Source organism: Eschscholzia californica, unplaced genomic scaffold (assembly GCF_041429995.1).
Source record: "Eschscholzia californica isolate CP2 unplaced genomic scaffold, dmEscCali1.0.p SCAF_4, whole genome shotgun sequence".
NCBI lineage: Eukaryota > Viridiplantae > Streptophyta > Magnoliopsida > Ranunculales > Papaveraceae > Eschscholzia > Eschscholzia californica.
In genome coordinates this window covers 1,194,616-1,214,680 of record NW_028238461.1, presented here as the reverse complement: position 1 = coordinate 1,214,680, position 20,065 = coordinate 1,194,616, and the positions used below count along the sequence as shown (strand labels likewise).

The 20,065-nt window shown below is 38.5% G+C and overlaps 3 protein-coding genes and 1 pseudogene across 15 annotated transcripts; 1 reads left to right on the top strand and 3 right to left on the bottom strand.

Annotated features, from left to right (window-relative positions):
- The first annotated feature begins 267 nt into the window (after positions 1-267).
- LOC147541299 (DNA polymerase I B, chloroplastic/mitochondrial-like) lies at positions 268-8,750 on the top strand. Of its 4 annotated transcripts, none has more exons than XM_086674047.1 (13): positions 268-460; positions 992-1,111; positions 3,141-4,278; positions 4,368-4,559; positions 4,641-5,365; positions 5,624-6,026; positions 6,242-6,337; positions 6,534-6,626; positions 6,718-6,912; positions 7,276-7,368; positions 7,471-7,683; positions 8,026-8,115; positions 8,248-8,750. In XM_086674047.1, exons 2-13 carry the CDS (start codon positions 1,062-1,064, stop codon positions 8,407-8,409), a joined length of 3,450 nt encoding a protein of 1,149 aa, XP_086530173.1. In that variant the 5' UTR covers positions 268-460; positions 992-1,061; the 3' UTR covers positions 8,410-8,750. The 4 variants fall into 4 exon arrangements, with proteins under 4 accessions (XP_086530173.1, XP_086530175.1, XP_086530176.1 ...); XM_086674049.1 differs by having other exon boundaries at positions 331-460; positions 3,144-4,278; XM_086674048.1 differs by lacking the exon at positions 268-460 and adding an exon at positions 526-652.
- Positions 8,751-8,974: 224 nt separating this feature from the next.
- LOC147541297 (uncharacterized) lies at positions 8,975-15,012 on the bottom strand. 9 transcript variants are annotated; one of them, XM_086674057.1, is made up of 4 exons: positions 11,084-15,012; positions 10,507-10,671; positions 9,694-10,442; positions 8,975-9,599 (listed from the first exon to the last, which is right to left on the bottom strand). In XM_086674057.1, the coding sequence occupies exon 1, from the start codon at positions 13,823-13,825 to the stop codon at positions 11,093-11,095; it is 2,733 nt and encodes a 910-aa protein (XP_086530183.1). In that variant the 5' UTR covers positions 13,826-15,012; the 3' UTR covers positions 8,975-9,599; positions 9,694-10,442; positions 10,507-10,671; positions 11,084-11,092. The 9 variants fall into 9 exon arrangements, with proteins under 9 accessions (XP_086530183.1, XP_086530184.1, XP_086530179.1 ...); XM_086674058.1 differs by having other exon boundaries at positions 9,694-10,430; XM_086674053.1 differs by having other exon boundaries at positions 9,694-10,802.
- On the bottom strand, positions 9,408-10,292 carry LOC147541298 (microtubule-associated protein TORTIFOLIA1 pseudogene; annotated as a pseudogene).
- Positions 15,013-16,641: 1,629 nt separating the features above from the next.
- Positions 16,642-19,858, bottom strand: LOC147541296 (uncharacterized). Of its 2 annotated transcripts, none has more exons than XR_015239883.1 (5): positions 19,477-19,858; positions 19,152-19,397; positions 18,213-19,075; positions 16,832-16,961; positions 16,642-16,762 (listed from the first exon to the last, which is right to left on the bottom strand). XR_015239883.1 is itself a non-coding variant. In XM_086674046.1 (5 exons), the coding sequence occupies exons 1-5, from the start codon at positions 19,749-19,751 to the stop codon at positions 16,703-16,705; spliced, it is 795 nt and encodes a 264-aa protein (XP_086530172.1). In that variant the 5' UTR covers positions 19,752-19,858; the 3' UTR covers positions 16,642-16,702. The 2 variants fall into 2 exon arrangements, 1 of the variants encoding a protein (XP_086530172.1); XM_086674046.1 differs by having other exon boundaries at positions 18,213-18,296.
- Between the last annotated feature and the right edge of the window lie 207 nt (positions 19,859-20,065).

Below are 20,065 nucleotides of genomic sequence, written 5' to 3'. Positions count from 1 at the left end.
CTAAAACCCCCCACTTTAATTAGTAATTACTGAAACCCCCCAACTCCGTTTGATTTAACGGTATTGTGTCGTTAGATAGAGTGAAATGACTAAAACACCACTAACTAAAACCGGACCAAAAAAAATAGGGAAATGATAAAGTTACAAAAGATTTTGACAAAAAAAGGTTCCCAGTTGATGTGGCGGGTGTGGTTTCAAACTTTGACCAAATCTAGGCCGTTGAGAGATGAAAATCACAACCACCACATCAGGTGGGAACTTTTTTTTGTCAAAATCTTTTGTGATTCTAGCATCTCTAAAAAAAATACATGAAAATGGGCCGCCGATACTAAAGAGGGGGGCGCATATATCGTTAAATCATCTTCTCCCTCACTGCCTCACATGAAATCGCTCCTCTCCTCCTCCCTACTCAACCAACGCACTCTCACCTCCATGAAACCATCTCCCTTGTTGAAACCAGGTATTCTCTCTCTCTCTCTCTCTTTCTCTCTCTCTCTCTCTATCTATCTCTCTCTTTCTCCATTCAAATACAACTAGGGTTTTGAGTTTTGGGTTTTCAATCTTTTAGGGTTTTGAGTTGGGAGAGTTCATTAGTTTAATTTGGAGTTGTAGTAACTCGTTTTCCTTCATTAGTAGTAATTTCACGATCTGGGTAGGTTTAGTTTTATCTTTTAAAGATTCTGTTTTTCACAACTTGGGGGCATAATTTTATTGAATTCTACTACTACTACTACTACTACTCTTACTGCTGCTGCTGCTACTACTCTTACTGCTACTACAACATGTTCTTTTTTCCATTGCTTTGAGCATACTAGTCCCGTACTCTATAGTACTACTACTACTACAGTACTATTACTACTACTACTACTACTACTACTAAGTTTCTTAACAGTGAATTTTCCACTTCATAATTTTCCACTTCATTCTGATATTTTCTAGTTTGATATTTTCTACTAACATACTGATGTGATCATTTGAATTTATACTGCAGGTATTTGGTTGATTCAATCAATTCTCGACTCTTGTTCACATAAGAACATATCCAATCTGAGATCTTATCTATGTTTAATTTAACGAGTAATGAACTAATAATGTTGTGTGCTGGCTATCGGTATGTGTCTTACTCTTTTATTTACCACTCAAAACTTTGCAATGCAATAGCTGGCTATATTTGTACTTGTGTTCAGTCACTTCAGTGTGATTTGTTATGTATTGTTTAGTGTGATTCAACTTTAAATGAATAATGTTCGTGGTTGTGAAATTGCTATCTAATATTATTGTGATCCAACTGTTGTTGAACAAATTGTTTCACTGTTGTCAATGCTATCTAATGTTAGTGTCATCCAACTGTTGTTGAACAAAGTTTCCGCTGTTGTGAATTGCTATCTAATATTAGTTTAGTGATCCAACCTTCTCTGATGGCGTGTCTAATGAAAAGTAGAAAGGGTTTAGAGATGAAACCTTTGGAAGAAGGAAAAGGGAAATGGATGAGAAGAAGGCGTAATAATCGAAGAAGATCTGGAAGGTAACGCAAGGGAAGAAGGAGAAGATGGCTTGAAAGGGTTTCTTTAAGAGGAAACCCCCATTGCCATAGCTTCTGCAACTCTCCCCAACTTAGTAGAAGAAGATATAAAAGGAGCCGTCTTAATGATATTGTGTCAGTTCCGTAAATACGATGATGTTTAAGGGATTATTCCGGCATGTAAGACTGGTATTATTTCTCTGATGATGGAGCAGAGGCAGAGGAGAAGAGCATCCCGTGAGATATATATATATATAGAGAGAGAGAGAGAGAGAGAGAGATAGAGAAGAGTGGGTTAAAAGGTTGAAGCCTGAAGGCGCAAAGTCTAAAACCCTTCTTTTACTTCTTCAGAAACCTCAGACAAAGGACAATTATTATATGGTTCTCAGTGTGACCTGTCTTCTGGGTTTTCTTATTTTTTTTTATAATTATATCTCTGTATACCTTTTTGCTAATACAACACCTGTAAAGCAACAAAAATACAAAACATATATATATATTTTTGGGTTTTTAGAGAATAACCCCCATTTATGCAAATACCCTTTCATTTGTAATGTGTATTCTTTGAAATAATGTGTATTTTGTTCTTTTATATTAGTTTAATGACTTCCTTCCAAGTATTTGAATGGGGGTTTTTCATATACCAGTTGTTTTTTTAGAGAATAACCCCCATGGAAGCAAAATAAAAAGAAAGGTCTATTGCAAGCAGTTGAACCTCGTTTGTAAAGAAATGAATTCCTCAACATAGTAGCAGTGCAACGAGGGTTATTCGTGTGCGGAAGAACTCCGAAGAAGGTGAAGATTCCTTCTGGCATAAAAATATAACATGGAAGCAAAATAAAAAGAAAGTGGGTATGAAAAGATGAACGCTAAGGCTTCCAAAATTATATGAGTATCAAAAATGCAACAAACACTTCTAAAAAAAACAAAATCAATGAATATATAGTAAAATGGGGGTTTCCTTCTACTAAGCTGGGGAGAGTTGCAGAAGCTATGGCAATGGGGGTTTCCTCTCAAAGAAACCCTTTCAAGCCATCGACTCCTTCTTCCCTTTGGTTACCTTCCAGGTCTTCTTCGATTATTATGCCTTCTTCTCATCCCTTTTTCTTCTTCCAAAGGTTCATCTCTACACCCTTTCTGCTTTTCATTTCCTATTTTATGCAAATACCCTTTCATTTGTAATGTGTATTCTTTGAAATAATGTGTATTTTGTTTCTTTTATACTAGTTTAATGACTTCCTTCCAAGTATTTGAATGTGGGTTTTTCATATACCAGTTGTTTTTTTTTTATTGAAATGGAGTTATGGCTAGTTGATAGTTTGGTAAAAAAAAACCATTTTTATTTTGAAGTTTCACTTAGGATCATTGAAAATATGGGGTTTTGTTGTGTAAAGATTCTTTTTGGAGGTGTTAGTTTATTGAGGTATTAATGGAAATAATCATTTGGTGGGATAGTTTTTTCAATGTTTTGTTACTAGTAGCTGTAAATTGTACTGTATATTCATTGATTTTGCTTTTTTTTTTTAGAAGTGCTTGTTGCATTTTTGATACTCTATGTAATTTTGGAAGCCTTAGCGTTCATCTTTTCATACTCACTTTCTTTTTATTTTGCTTCCAGAAGGAATCTTCACCTTCTTCCGCACACGAATAACCCTCGTTCCACTGCTACTATGTTGAGGAGTTCATTTCTTTGCAAACGAGGTTCAACTGCTTGCAATAGACCGTTCTCCACTGAGGATGGAACGTATATGATTGATAGAAGACAACCCTACTTTTCGCCTGTATCAAGGCCCAAGTTGGTTGTGTTGGTTGAGCAAAATAATCCTTGTCGATCATCAGCTCGGATGTTCCCTAACTATATTGATCCTAGACAAGCTTTAGGAGGGAAGATTGCTTCAGGCGGATCACTAAGTTTGAAAATTGTAGAAGAAGAAAAGACAGTAATAGATAGATGCTATCATGAACAACCAGAAAGAGATCTGGAAGACATTCCACTTTCTAGGGCCACCAATTTTGAAAGTCCTTCGGGTACTTTTACTGAAATTCAGAAAAGTAAAAATCGTTGGGTTGAAGAAACCATAAAAATGAAACAAGAAAAGGAAAGAAAGGATTATGGTAGCTCGACACTGTTGCTGAATGTTCCTACTACATCGAAGTTGGAGAATATTGCCATTGAAGATGTTTTACGGAGACATGACAAACAATATGAGGGCTCTAACCTAGGAACCCAAAAGGATCATGGTTCATTAGCGAAGACCAATAGTGGCGGAGCATCTCGTAGTATTAGTCAAGATCATGCTTCAGAAATGACTATTAACGAGCCACGTTTGAGAAGCCACAATGGTTATGCGGATAGTAAGAACTGTAGTGCAAAACCTATTCAGTTAACTCAATCAGAATCATCCTTGATCCAGAAGGCGACGAAAGTTTCCCATTCTAACGAGTTCTTGGCAGGAAAGGTATGGAAATTAAGTGAGCAGAAGCGGTCAGAATCACCTCGAATTAGACCCAGTGTTGCAACTGGCAGTGAATCCTCAAATGAGAAAACTAATATTGTCTCTAATGACTTAAACGAAACTCGTATTGAACCACTAAAAGCGGGGGAAGAAAGTATTATTCGTCAATCAGAGCAAGCGAAGAGGTTAAGTCGCATATATGAGAAAGTTCTTGTAGTTGACAATGTCTCAATGGCAAAGGAAATAGTGAAATCGCTTACAACAAAGTACAGGCATCTTGTCCATGCATGTGATACAGAGGCATGTTTTATTATTGTTTCTAATTATGCCTAAGATCTTCATGCTTAGAGGTCGAATGTGTTTTTTGTCTAATATCTCCATTCTTACAGGTTGCTGAGATTGATGTTAGACAACAGACTCCTGTTGATCATGGAGATGTAATATGTTTCAGCATCTTTTCTGGTGATGGAGTAGATTTCGGTAATGGGAAATCTTGTATCTGGGTGGATGTTTTAGATGGTGGTGGGAAGGATATACTTATGGAATTTGCTCCTTTCTTTGAAGACCCATCAATTAAAAAGGTACTGTTGTTTCTAGCTAGCTTGGCGATTTTTTCTTCACTAATAACGATAACGAATAAATGCATCTTTTCATTTTTGCAGGTTTGGCACAACTATAGTTTTGATAGTCATATTATAGAGAATTATGGGCTTAAGATGTCCGGATTTCATGCTGACACAATGCATATGGCACGCCTTTGGGATTCTTCTAGACGAATTGAAGGTGGATATTCTCTTGAAGCTCTTACAAGTGACCCAAAGGTCATGTCTGGGTTCAAGAAAAAGAAAACAGAGGGTCTTTCTGTGACAGGTCAAGAGAAAAAAGAGGTGAAGTCCATAGTAGGAGATTTGATTGGTAAGACATCAATGAAGACCATTTTTGGGAAGCGAAAGCTAAAAAAAGATGGATCTGAGGGTAAGATCATCACCATTGCTCCTGTTGAAGAACTTCAAAGGGAAGAACGGATACCATGGATTTGTTATTCTGCCTTGGACTCAATTAGCACCCTAAAGCTTTTTGAGAGCCTGAAAGCCAAGTTAATTTCAATGGATTGGATTCTTGACGGGTGTCGTAGGGGTTCCATGTTTGACTTTTATGAGGAATATTGGAGACCATTTGGGGAGATCTTAGTCAAAATGGAAACAGAGGGGATGCTTGTAGATCGAGCATATCTTGCAGATGTCGAGAAGGTGGCTATTGTAGAACAAGGAGTTGCAGGAAATAGATTTCGTAACTGGGCAGCTAGGCATTGCCACGATGCTTTATACATGAATGTAGGCAGTGATACACAACTACGGCAACTCTTTTTTGGTGGCATGGTCAACAGGTATAAACTCAATTGTTGACAATAATGCAAAGAAAGGAAAACTAGTCTTGGCACCGAAGTATCATCTTAAAATGCCTCTTATTGGAAATTCTAAGTTCTAATCCTGTTAAACTATAAATTCGATGTATCATGTTGGAAGGCACGACTCAAAAGTTGTTCATTTCAATTCAATATTGTCAGGGTGGATGCTTTCAATGGTTGATGACTTGATTCATGGTTGGAATTTTCCTTACATTTCATTTGTTTGCATTATGACAGAAAGGACGAAACGGAAGCGCTTCCCAAAGAAAAGATTTTTAAAGTGCCCAATTGTGATAAAGTGATTGAAGAAGGCAAAAAAGTTGCCACAAAGTTTCGCAATATCACACTACGTAAAATTGGGAATCCAATAGAAACAGAAATGTTTACAGCTACTGGTTGGCCCTCGGTTAGTGGAGATGTTCTAAAGGTTCTTGCAGGCAAGGTTTCCTCAGAATATGATTGGAGTGATGATGCTTGTGATCCTATAGGGAGTGAGGAGATAGACACTTCTTCCTATGGAACAGCTTATGCCGCATTTGGAGGCGGCAAAGAAGGGAGAGAAGCCTGCCATGCAGTTGCTGCGTTATGTGAAGTTTGCTCTATTGACTCTTTGATCTCCAACTTCATTCTACCCTTGCAGGTAAAACCTTTGATAGTATGATGTAGTGTCCTTGCGTTATATTGTAATTAAGTGAAACCCAATTTTACATGAACTGTATATGCATCTGCATCCATGTAGCTTCACCTGATCAGTTCGGGTTGGAGTTTTCTAACTTGAAGCATACAACTACTTAGTTTGTGGCATTGGTCTTTGAACTTTTAAGCATTTCTTGTTTTCTGTTTGAACGTCCACAGAGTAGTGATATATCTGGCAAAGATGGGCGCATCCATTGCTCCTTAAATATCAACACTGAGACTGGTCGCTTATCAGCTAGGAGACCGAATTTGCAGGTTAATACGTTTCTCCATCACCAATGTTATCTCTATCCCGTAAATTGTACTAGTTCTTTTTTTTCACTCCTGAGCTTATTCTCTTATTCTTAACCATTTCTGAACTATTTCTGTCCATCCTAAAACCAAAAGAGTCCAATTTTTCTTATCTCTTTCCAAATATAGCTATGAAATTTATGTTCTTTTGTTAATTCAGAATCAACCTGCATTGGAGAAAGACAGATACAAGATCCGCCAGGCATTTATTGCCGCACCTGGAAACTCCCTTATAGTTGCTGATTATGGACAGGTGACTGACTGACTCTTCGTTCATTGTTATATTTGTAAATTTAGTTCTTCGTGGTTTATATTGGATTAAACGTTTATTTTCTAATTTACAGTTGGAGCTTAGAATCTTGGCACATCTTGCAAATTGTAAAAGCATGTTGGATGCCTTTAAAGCCGGTGGAGATTTTCATTCAAGAACTGCAATGAATATGTACCCACATATCCGTGAAGCTGTGGATAAAAAGCAAGTGCTGCTTGAGTGGCACCCTCAGCCTGGTGAAGAAAAACCTCCAGTTCCTCTGCTAAAGGTAATAACTGGTCCAATTCCTTTGCACTTGTGTACCAAGAAATTGTACCACCATTGATACGATAAATGATCTCTTTTGTGGGAAAATGATAAGGTGAAGTCGATAAAAGATAGGTACAGTTGTGGGTTCATTTGAAGAATGTGTAGCTTAATATTGGATTTTGAATGACTTTAATTAGAATAATGATAACTATCTACTCTTGGACAAAAAATATAGCTGCCTTCAGGCACACATCATATGTAGACATAGTTGTAAATTGGGAGGTGTGGATATCGTGATAAATCTAATGACCTAACCATCTCCTTTTTGTAAATATCTTTTCGTTTCAATATATTAATTTAAAGTTTCAAAAAAAAATTCTAGGATGCTTTTGCTTCGGAAAGGAGGAAGGCGAAAATGCTCAACTTTTCAATTGCTTACGGCAAAACTCCAGTTGGGTTAGCACGGGACTGGAAGGTATCTTTTGCTGCATTAACGAAGTCAGTCGGCCAATTTTACAATCTTAATCTAACTAAAATAATTGATATCAGTTTTGTTTTTACTGCATTCTCTCACCAGGTTTCTGTTAAGGAAGCTAAGAAAACAGTTGATCTCTGGTATAAGCAGAGGCAAGAAGTTTTGTCTTGGCAGGAAGAGCGCAAGAAGGAAGCTACTAGAGAGCACCATGTGCATACACTGTTAGGTCGAGCACGTTGCTTCCCGTCAATGGCTAATGCTTCTAATGCACATAGGGGTCATATTGAGCGAGCAGCTATTAATACTCCTGTTCAGGTATTTCTATGGTTATCTCGTAACTTGATGGTCTTTTAAATTTCTAAATTTGCCGTCTCGGGGGAGGTTAATTTGAATTTTGAAGTCCTATTAGTTTGAGCTCATTTGAATTTTATGCAAAGCTGAAATTATTTAGGTTATGAAATACAACCATTAAATCAAAAGCTGTCCAAAACCGATGTACTCTTAAATTTCCTCCTGCAGTACAGTGTTTTCGTGAAATAGCTGACAGTTTGAGAATCCAACTGCTTTGGACTCAGATATCTACGAACCCAATTGATTCCAAATCACCAGATACTATACATGTAAAAAAATTGAGTATTTGTGTTGTTAATATGACAGGGTAGTGCTGCTGATGTGGCTATGTGTGCCATGCTAGAAATATCGAGAAATCCTCGTCTGAAAGAGCTGGGGTGGAGGCTGCTTCTGCAGGTGGATATCATCTGTTTTCTTTTACAAACTTGTTTTCTTTCTATTAAAAAACATTTAAACTTTGATAAGAACACAGAAACATACTGTGCATTATGAATTTAGATCGAAAATTGAACAAAAATACATGAACAGGTTCATGATGAAGTAATTCTGGAAGGTCCAACAGAGTCATCCGAAGAGGCCAAGGATATAGTTGTTGAGTGCATGTCAAAACCTTTCTACGGAACCAACTTTCTCAAAGTAGACTTATCTGTCGATGCGAAATGTGCTAAAAACTGGTATGCAGCCAAGTAAGAAGAGGTAATGAAGGAAGACACTGAACACTCTCATTTTGTTGGGGACATTTCATATTGATCTGGAGGAGCCTACAAGTTTCTTTCTGTCCAAGAATCGGCACTGTCAAGTCCAATCGATAGTTCGTTCAGTCTTATATGTTTGACAAATTGGTGACCTTTCCTGGTGGGCATTGCCTCCTGCTATGATTCATGCTATCCCAGTAGTTGCTGTTCGAGTAGAAAATAGGATTTAAGTCTTTTATTTTTCATTCTTTGCTTCTTCTATATTGTAATGCCTTGTCTGGATGTTTTTGGAGCCAAAAAATGTATATATAAGTTTATTGGTTTCTTTTTCTGTAATTGTTCAAGTTTCTAATGTTGTACTGCAACTTCGCTTAGATATTTTTCGGATGTATTTTTTAAGTACTCAAAGCATTGGTCTGAAAGACTAAACTTTCATGTACCCATGTTAGGATCATATTTTTGTATTTCATAGATAAGGAGGGCATGATTATCATCTCTTGGGTTCTTTCGATGGAGATTATCCAAGTTAATATCAGAAAAGAACAAGCATCAATAAGATATTAAGGTAACCTGAAATTCATTGATAGCTTAACACAAGGTAGAATCATCTATTAGCAATTTGTACACTCGGGGATTTTGATTCTCTTTTCTATGTACTCTGATATCAAGATCTATCACCCTCCAAATCTTTTAAATTTACATTCTTCATCTTTTCTCTCCCTAACAGGAAAACGGGACTTAATTTGTGATATGATAACTCACTTTTGCTAAAAGACAAAAGAACTCAAAGTTTGACTACGATTTGGGTCGAGTCATCATGTCACTTATTAAGTCGAGATCTTTTCTATACTTGGCATTTCCCAAAGAAAGAAGTAAAACAAACATCCCCCCCATGAACTCAGAAGTGTATACCTTCTTTTTGTCCACTCTTAGTACAAATACTACTTCGAATTAATAGAACTCAACGATTACCAATATTACCATCGCTTCGGCCTAAAACTGCTGCAAATTGATTCTCCAACCTGCTGCCAACTGTAACATAAGTTCATCTGGTGCTACGCCTTCCCAGTCCTCAGGTGGGTTTATAGTTGATGAAGCTTCGCGTTGATTCGACAAAATCTGCCGTTTGTGTTGTAAGGGAATGTTAAAGATCTCAGACCCATTCTCAGTCACCAGATCAGCCAACTGCATATTTCAATGTCAAAAGGCAGATAACCAGTAAGTTCTAGATTAATGGTTACTAGATTAACATATCAAATGTATTTGAATGTCTCTATACCTGCTGAATCCAAGAGAAACCGACATCGAACAAGTTTTGTGAAGTAGAAACTGTGAAATGGGATGCAAAATCTCATTTGCTGTTTCGTCAGAAAGCTGATCCAACACTGGACCAGTTTTATTCATCAGCTTCACAAGTAAATGATCATCGTCCGAAGACAAAACTTCAGAATATGCCAAATCAATATCATCCATACGTAATGCATCCATTGCATTACTCCAAAAAGCCCAGATTGATCGTCGGTCTTGACCTGCACTTTCATCTCCCATTACTTCACCAATTAGTTCTTTTTCCACTTGTCTTGTGGGTCGAAATGTTCCGTCTTCCTCTCCAGCTACACGAATGGCTTCTAACGTTGCCTCGTCTTTTGAAGCTTGACATACACTTCTTGCAGAGGGGCCCTCTCCAAGCCTAACAAAACCTGGTTCTTTGTCCCAAGCTCTCCGGTTTCCAATTGGATCACCGTTGTTTTCTGATATAGGTGATCTTCCACCTAAGGCCCGTCTAGACCCTAAAAAGCCGTTTCTTGGAGCACTGTAAGAATAAGAATCCCGCGTTTCAGAAACATCGGATCTCCAATGTGGGTCTCCTCCCCTCATTCCTGAAACAAGACCGTCGGATTGGTGGTACCTCTCTGAAAAAGGAAGGTCGTTATATTCGACCACTTGCTAAAACTTGAGCTAGACCGATAATGTGGGACTATTACATCGTTTACCAAATTTCATATCCCACAATTCCTACAAAGAAACCTGAGTGAAGGTAAGTTTGTGGTTCTCTTTCCTTTACAATTTACAATCAAGTAATCTTACCCACTTTCTATTCACAAAGAGGAGATGGAATCAGCTTCCGTAATTATGTTTCAGGAACCATTGCTCTCTATCTCTCTCTAGCTTTCCTAAGTGAATGGCTTATTCAACAATGTCATTTACCAATAGAAGAAAGTTCAAACACAAGATTCCCCACTCCTTGGTTCTTGGCCTAATTACACAATCCAACAAGAATCATTGAAACAGAAATGAAGAGTGAAGCCAAACCCTCAATCTTTTTTTATCCCATATACTTTGTCTCTTACTCCATATCAAATAATCGGGGGCAATCATTTTCATGAACTACGTATACATCGTGAACAGATTAATACGAAAACCAGTCAAAATGATCCAAAACTTTATGATCTAAGAGGCGAAGAATGCAATCCAAACAATACAAGAAGGGAAACTAAAAAAAATGCATTTCACTGCATAATGGGGAGAACCCGAAAAAAAACAAGGCCAAAACAAGAATGAACAAATTCACCACCTAACAAGAGAAATTTCTAAAGAACCGGAAAAAAAAAACATACTGCACAAAAGCACACATTCAAACAGAAAAACGAAAAAATTTCACTACTGACCTCCAAACATTATGTTTCTGTATCCTCTGGGACTGAAAACAATCTTTCCCCTTCAACAAAGTTCGGATTAAGAAACTTAGCAATGAAAGCCCACATTTTGTAAGCATCTTCGAAGTTGGTAAGAAAGCTGAGAGATGCTGTCACAACCTCGACTCTGATGAATGAATTTTCACCATTACTGACTGGCATCTCCACTTGATGCTGCTTTGGACTATCAGTGATCCGGATATGACTAAGAAACCCACTACCCAGACTGATCCCATGTTTCTCTGCTAGTTTTTGAACGATTTCAGGGTTGATTAGTTCCTTCTTACTGCCTCTCAAATTGAAGGCTAAAGCAGCACCTCTTTCGTATTTGATCTTAGGGCCATAGATTTCAACCAGATGGGTTGTGTTCCCATCTGAAGAAGGAAATCTCAGCTGCAACAATGAGGTTATAAGCCAATTGATCAAATATCGTAGTCTGAGGGTTGTTTTATTGAGACCCAACAAATCAATGTGATCAAGATGCCGACATATAATCTCAGGCTCTTTTCTACTCCACTCTTCCTCCTCCCCATCTTCTTCGTCGTTAAAGGTAGTCCCAGACACTTCACCGGGTTCGAGAACTTGGCTTAAACGCTCTTTCCGGTTTTCATCCACGCTAAAGGATACCCTTCGCTCCATACTCAGAACACGTTCACTTTCATCTACACCAAAAAATCGAGCACCAGTAGCAAATCTAGTCTTTTCCCTCCTTCCTAATAGCCTAAAATCACCTTCTGTTTCTCTCCTTATGGCACTTTCTTTTGTCTCTTGGTATATTTCAGAGGATGAATGATTCAAATTACTGTTGTACTGATTCAGGGTAGAACTGAACTTAGACCCAGTCAATGTCGTTTCTTCTCTGATTGTTGATTCTTCCTGAATTTCGGTAACATGCTCGAAATATGTTTCCTCTTGTCTGTTTTTATATGATGAATCTGTTTCCAAGTACTGTTTCTCTTCAGGAATTTCCTTGAGATGGTCTTCTTCTTGAGACACAGATAGCACAGCTGCATCAAAAGAGAGGACCTGGTTTTTGTGTGGACCCATTAGGCGTGTGTCATCATAGGTAATAGAATTATTTGATATATTAGGCACTGGTTTAGGAGAGATTCGTGCCTGGTTTCTAACGCTTGCAAACCAAGGAGGAGGTATGGGTGAACCAGGTTTAGGTTTATTCGTATGCTCAGAACGATCAGACCCAAACGGGCTATGACCCAAATCGATCCATAATGAGTTGTCCGAACACTCATCCTCGCTGAAAACTGGGCTCCTCATGATTTCCCCAATAGAAATGCTTTCAGTCTCTTCGAACATAGTGCTTGCCCCATCCCTGTCGGAGCTGTAATCTTGATCCATCTCGGCCTCAAACACATCACTCACCTGAGCAGATGTAAATGCACCAGAAAAAGCAGGTAACTTCGATACTCTCTGAGTTTCTGGCAAATCTTCATCTTTATTGAAGCCATCCTCGTCTCTTCCTCCGAAAAAATCAAGACCCTCCACAGAATCACTCAGATACTGTGGAAAAACCGGAACAATCCTTACCATTCCAGAACCAGCATTACCACTTCGCAAACTTCCCATCACAGATTTCTTGATAAGGAGGCAACCAAACCCAGATGGATCAGAACCAAATACTCGGTAAAATGAAGTGATGATAAAATCTGGGCGGAATAGGGACAGTCCGAGCGAGTCCATATCCTTGGGACCCAATGACCCAGCATCAAGTAAGACATGCCAGTTATTCTGCTGAGCCAATGCCATCCATTGGTAGGAATACTTAGCCCCGGTAACTCTAGATTGAACAGGGAACACGAAAAGCCCAGCTGCAGTATCCTTCTTCCTCCTCTTCTTGTTTGAAATCCGTTTTCTCAACTCGGTGGAGCAGACTTTCATGGTTGGCCATTCAAACCAAGCACTGTAAATATTTGCACCCTTTTCTTTAGCACTCTGAGCCATCCAATTAACCGATTGACTCTCATAATCAAACATAGTTAACAATTTCTTGTTTGTTTGAAATGGGTAAGAATCGGCTAACAATCTAAAAGCGGAACCTCTGCTTACTGTAAAAACAAGCCCATATTCGTTTTCGGGAATGTTCAAGTAATCCATTATCCTAGTTTTTACATCATTTTCACAAGAACCACTCTCTGCTCCACCATAAAGAGCATGATTACACAAATTTGCAGTTATTTCAGACAAGCTAAACGAAGACGAATCCCAATACTGAAGAGTTTGAAGATATGAAAACAACCCAAAACCACAGTAATCAAGACATACCTTGGAGGCAAATTCAGCAAGGTGTCCATATTCATCTGATCTTAGCTGATCAATCTTCTCAGAAGATTGAAACTTCGGGTACATAGTGAGGAACTTGGAGAAGGATTCATGAAGATTAGGGATGACATCATCGGATTCGAAAGTACGATCGGCAGCGAGGGAAGTTGCTCTTAGAAATTCCTTTTGTGTTTCGAGTCGGGCAAGGGATCGAGATCTACCTAAGCTCCCATCTTGATTCGAGAAGGATTCGAGAACCATATCTTTCGATTTAGTGAGAGACCCATCTTCTGAGGCCTCTTCCAAAGCTTCCCTAAGCTTGTTTTCCTTTGATGAACCACCAGAATCATCTCTCTTTTTCTTCTTCTTCTTCTTATTCTTCTTATCAAGAATTATGGCAGCACAATGAGATATTTTCTTCCATAGTGAAAAATGCATGAATGCATCTTCTCACCTCACCACAATCAATCTTTTAGAGAGAGAGAGCAAAATTAACAACACACCCATACAGGTAAACCAGATAGAAATTCACTCTACCACCTCAGACTAGAATTTTAACAAACCCTAGAGAAGTAGATTGATGTTTCAATTTCAAAACCCTAGAAGGAGGGGTCCAAGAGAAAGCAAAAGGATTAAAGGAATAAGTGCTTTACCAAAAATCAAAATCAAAATCAGAACAGGAGAGATATTCAGTAAGACATTCCAAACTTTAACTGAATTGAAGAGGAAGACTTCAACTTTATCCGAAACAATATTCAAAACCCTAGTTATATTCCTAATCTCTTTCCACCAGAACTTTTACAAGATTAACAAGTAAGACTAGACTAGAACCAAAAGAAGAGAAAGTGGAAAAAGGAACAAGAAAAATATGATTCTAGAACACAACCTTTATCAAACCCTAAAACAAATTTCTCTTCTTACCCAAATCAAATAGTTGAATTTGATGTCTAATCAAAACTCCCCACATACAAAGATATGAATAACACTAAACCTCAACAACCAAATCTCATCTAGAACATGTAAAAATTGTAAATTTCTAGATAGAAAAACCCTAATTCAACATAACAAATTGAAATCAGGGATACCCAAGTTCATAAATCAAGAGAAAAATTGGAAAAAAAAAATATGAACAGATCTCAAACCCTCCTCCCCAAGGAATTCAAGGTTACCAACATTAGAAACCCAAAAAGTAGCAGAGAAATAAATGAAGAACACAGATCCTATAATTAATCACATTAAACCCCACAGAAGTTAATAAGACTGAATTTTGGAAGCAGGAGAAGAAACCCTCACTGAAATACAGTTGCAACAACCCCCCTTCTCTCTCTCTCTCTTCTAGTGCAATAACACAATTAACTGCAACCCTCTCTCTCTCTCTCATTTACTTTTTTTGTCATTCCCCAAACGTGGTCTCATTGATTTCCTTCTCATTTCTCTTCCTACAATTTTTACCCAATCTCACAAGGGAAAAAAAGACAAGATCATGACTTTAAAAGTCAGTTTATTAATTGACTTTTTAGTAGGATTAGATCTTATCTTTTTCCCATACTCACTACTCACTACTAAATCAAGAAACAATAGTGTCAACATTTAGGTATCCAAAAATTGTACTTAAAGAATTTGATTGGTGTGTTCTACTTCTTACCCATTTCTTTCTCTATTTCCTTCTCCCTTGGGCTACAAGGTCAAATATGTTCTATAACACATCTATGATGATATCCCGAGGCAAAGAGGGTAATGATATATGGTGTGAAAATAGGACGATTCCGATTGAATGTTGATGCGACCGACTATTACTAGACGGGGCATTTGTCTTCTCAATAGAATATGTCCAATGACCACATCAGTATTTGAGTCGTGATTGTCCCAAATGTTCGAGTCATTTAGCATTTCTCACCAAGCAAAAAGCGAAATGTTTCAAAAATTGAAATCAGTTGTTAAGATTTAGAAAAGAAAAAATGCATAGTATAGAGAAGATTACGAACCCTGATTTTGATCTGGGGAGATATCGACTGTCTTTTTTGAGCGGACCTCTCATTTTCTATAACACATCTACCCACTTGACACTATAATATTACTTTTTTTTTTTTTGCTTTATCTTATACATATATCTATGTTTGGTGGGTCTATTTCATTTTTCCACCTACCTAAATCAACTCATCTCCTCAGCTCTCTCTGTCTTATTGGTTGTGCAATTTGTCAAACTTAGTTTTATACAAACATTAAAGATTTTTTCCTGTGTGGTATGTTATAAGTATAGTTGGGTAGTAGAGGGAAACAGGGTCATATCTTTGACTCATGCTTACATGCATCCACGTTCCATTAGGTTAATTTTGTGATTTGAAACACATTTACTATTTAATCACCAACTAACAAACTTGTTCTGTCAACAACAAAAAAAAAAACTAACAAACTTGTTGGTTAGGGAGCATTTGTGCCTATGTTTGGTCCAGTGGAATTAATTGTTGGAATTGACTTAAGAGGCCAACTTGACATTCATTTGTTTAAGCATATTTGAAGTTCAAAAAATAAATAAAAAAGTTAGTCAAATATCCCATCCGTCTTCTGATGTCGCCGACAGAGGATAGCTGGCTTGCCCTCTCAGCAACCTTCGCCGAATGTTTTTTGTTCTTCTCATCAACACCTCTCGTCTTCATCTTTCTTTCTCTCCCACTCTCTTTTGGTTCGGGCGAAGTAGAGAACCCCTTTGCTAGGATCCTTTATCTGGTTTTTCACACGAAAGTTGCTTTGTTTGGTAAATTGTATGGTTTTCCAAACAACAGAGGGCCTCTCCTTGGCCGAGAGAGAGAGAGAGAAGAGAGGACAAAGAATGGTGGTGGTGGCTGGCAATGGTGGTGACGGCCAGAGGTAATTGTGGTGGTGATAGCTAGTAACGGTAATGACAGCCACAAGTGATGGCCGTGGTGTGGGAGTAGAAGAAGAGAGAGAGGGATGAAGAAAGAGTAAAACAAAGTTTAAGGGAAGAAGTGAGGGTGGGAGTTCCGGCAAACAAAATAAACAAAAAAATTCACCCAAAATTTTGTACTCTCGCGGATTTTTTTGTTCCGGGAAGCAGACGGCCAACCTAGATTCATCAAAATACATAAATAGCTAACATTAACATTTCCGGCCACTCAACTATAAAAATATCAGTTTTCAACAACAAAAAAAAACTATACAAACATCAGTTCTAACATTGTCTTCTTCGTCTTCAATTCGAGTACTTTTCGGTCATGAAAATCAACTCCAATGTCTTTTATTTCGAATCGGGTAATTTTCTGATCATCAAAAGTTGCTTCCAGTGTCTAGATCTTGTTATCCTCGCCGGGTTTGTACAAGATAATGTGCAATAGACTTGAACCCAAGACTTGAAACCTGGAAGATAGCCATTATTAACTATCATGTTGGTCTGATAAATTGAATAACTGAATGAAAAAAACTTACTTTCTGATACATATTCCCAATGGGTTGCCATCCTTTAGCTTCTCTGCAATTGTTGCAGTTGCAAATTCCACGACAAACAGGGCAAATCCAGTCCCAATTCGAGTTAGCTTCTAACACATTTTCCCCGTATCTTCACAAACTCATTATAAAGTAAATAAAGAATTAACCACCCATAAGCCAAAAGATTTCAAGTGAATTCCACCAGCATTATTTTCCGATATTATAAACTATCAAGTAAATCTTTTTTTTTGAAACTTTGAATTAATATTAAAAGGAAAACTATACAAGGGGGGGAGGTTAGTGGATATGTTGACCAATCCACGCCTCCCAATTGAAGACAACATCATTAAAGTGTGCAGAACCAATACAATTTAGATTTTTAGCCCAACCAAAAATAACTGACTTAATGTCCTCCACATCTAGGTTCGAATTTGCATTTCCTTCCTTGAACGTCTTGTTATTGCGGTCTTTCCATATGCTCCACACTATAGCTGCCGGAATTAAATCCATATCTCTTTCTTTCCTCGCGGCTTAGGGGTGCTCTCCCATTGATCGAAGAGGTTTGCAACCGATGATGGACAGCACCATTTGATACCTACCGAATTGAGGAAATATGACCACAAACCTTGCGCCACCTTACAGTGGATAAACAAGTGAGCGCTAGTCTCCTCGCTATCCTAACACATGATGCATCGGTTAATGATCATAAGGCCCCTTCGTCTGAGGACATCCACCGTCGGGACTCTATTAATGAAGGTCGCCCAAAGCAAAAATCCAACTCTCGGAGGGATACCCTTCCTCATAAGAATCTTCACTAGTGTTGGATGCATGATTTGGTCTCCCGTTTCCATCAAAGAGTAACAATGCTTAACCGTCAACTTCTCTTTCTCCTCCCTTATCCATACCCTAGAATCCTGGTTACTATTTAGTCGTACCTCCTGAAGGATTCTTAGAAGCTCCACGTATTCCGTAACTTCCCAGTCATTCAGGCTCCTCCTGGTTTTGATGTTCCATACCCCAGACTCTAAGTCCACTATCAAGTAAATCTAGCTATCCTTAGGATCGTAATGTGGATTTAGATGAGGGTTCCAAATAGAAAGACCTCCATCATCATGTGTTTATTCATTCATCATAGATGAAGTGGAAGAAACTGATAAAAACTCAATGGCTAGGAACTAAAAACGAGATATTCTAATGATTCAAATATTCAATCCTATCACAACTTCAAGTCAAAGTTCTTTTTTTTTTTGGTGAACCAATTCAAAGGTCGTAGCGACTTTGACGCAATATACCTTAGTAATCGAATAATATATCATAATATTCACACTTTTCTATCTCATTAACCACAAAGCTCAAGGGTTCTAAACTTCTAATAGTTTACCTCGTATACAAGCAATCTCCACAAAGCTGCCCTTGAACAAGTTCACATTTGGTGCAACTTGTATGGAAGCCTACACTCGTGTGCCTGCAAACAATATGATAAAAAGAATCGAGTATGTCACAAACTCACGATACAAATCAAAAGATTAAGCTGTCTAATACTAATACCATCTGATCCTTATTATCAATAAGTCTCAAGTAATGGTCGGATCACTAATAAGACACCACTATTCAGTCCAAATATTTGGGATTGGGCAATCCCCCCCCCCCCCCCCCCCCAATTTAGCAGCCAACATTGACAGTTCCAATAGTTGAAATGTAGTTTGAATTTTAATAAGAGTTTGTGTCCTATTTACAAAATAAACTATACTTATATATACACAAACACAAACACAAGAGTATATGAGTTAGTGAAAACTCGGGCGAAGCTAGCCTAAAAGTCGTTATGTTTGAATCTTTGGATTGTCAAAATCTACTTGGAATCACACATATCTAATGAAGTACATAGGATTGACAAGACTGAGGCTGAGGCTAGGGAAATTTAGTTGAGTCGTCTCCCCAATCCCACCAAGGCCCTACCACCGCCACTGCTTGCTTCACTCCCCACGTCCCATCACCGCACACCCACCACCACCCCCACGGCTTTGCTCCACTCCCATGGGTCATCACCGCACGCCCCCCACCACCCCACGGCTTTGCTCCACTCCCACGGCCCATCACCACACACCCATCACCACACACCCACCACCACCACCACAGCTTCGTTCCACTCCCCACGGACCACCTGCCGCCACCACCCTCATGGCTTCACTCCGCTCCTCTCCCTCGAGTGGTAGTCATATCAGAATGGAGACATTACAAATCCTAATACAAAATGTGAAGAAGAACCAATTAACACTAGAAATCAAATGAGAAAGGGAATAAATAAGGGATTACAAACCCGCATTGATGGCATAATTTTCCTCTGTCGGGATGAGAAATACGTCTTCCATCTTTAGCATATCCATCAACCAACAATGTCCAATTCCTATCACACTTACCCAACAACTTATCATGTTCTTCTGTATAAATTTCCAAGTTTGAATCATCATCTTTTACCATCAAAGTTTCCTCCTTTTTTACATCTTTATTAACAATAACCACTTTCTCTTTTTTCTTCGCCGGAGTTTTTGAGTTCTTCTTCAATCTAAATGGTGAAAAATTAGTAACTAAAAAAACAGAAGTTTGAAGATAGTAGAAATTGGGGAAATGGGTATTATTATTACCTGGAAGAACGTCTTGATGGAGGAGAAGTTGATGATTTAGATGGTTTTGAAGGAGGAAGAGGAGGAGTTGGTTTAGAATAAGATGATTTTAGAGAGAGATTGGTAAGTCCGAGTTTCTGTAATTTCTCTTTGTTTTCTTTTATTCTTTTTCTTCTTGACTGCTCGTATGGTGTTAATGCTTCTTCCTCCTCATCTTCGTCTTTCGTATTCCGATCCCTTTTCATCGGCGTTGGCGTCGTCGGCGTTGGCGTCGTCGGCGTTGGCGTTGGTGTCATCTCTCTCTCTCTCTCTCTCTTCAATTTCTGGGTGAACAAGCAGCCAGCCACCAGCCAGGAACAAGTACCTACCTACCCTCTCTCTCTCTCTCTCTCCTCCAAAAATCAATTATCCTTACACTCCGTTTACATGTGATTTATAGGCACCCCCCAGTTTTACGAATATGTGTTACCCATCCGAACCTGCGACTAGAGTCACTATACCCAGCCTGTTTCTAGGCTTAGTTTGGCTCTGCAAACTCCTTGGCCTTTTCGAGGTCTGCCGACGGGGTCCACCTAAGACTGTATCCGACACCGTACAAGAAGAAATGTCT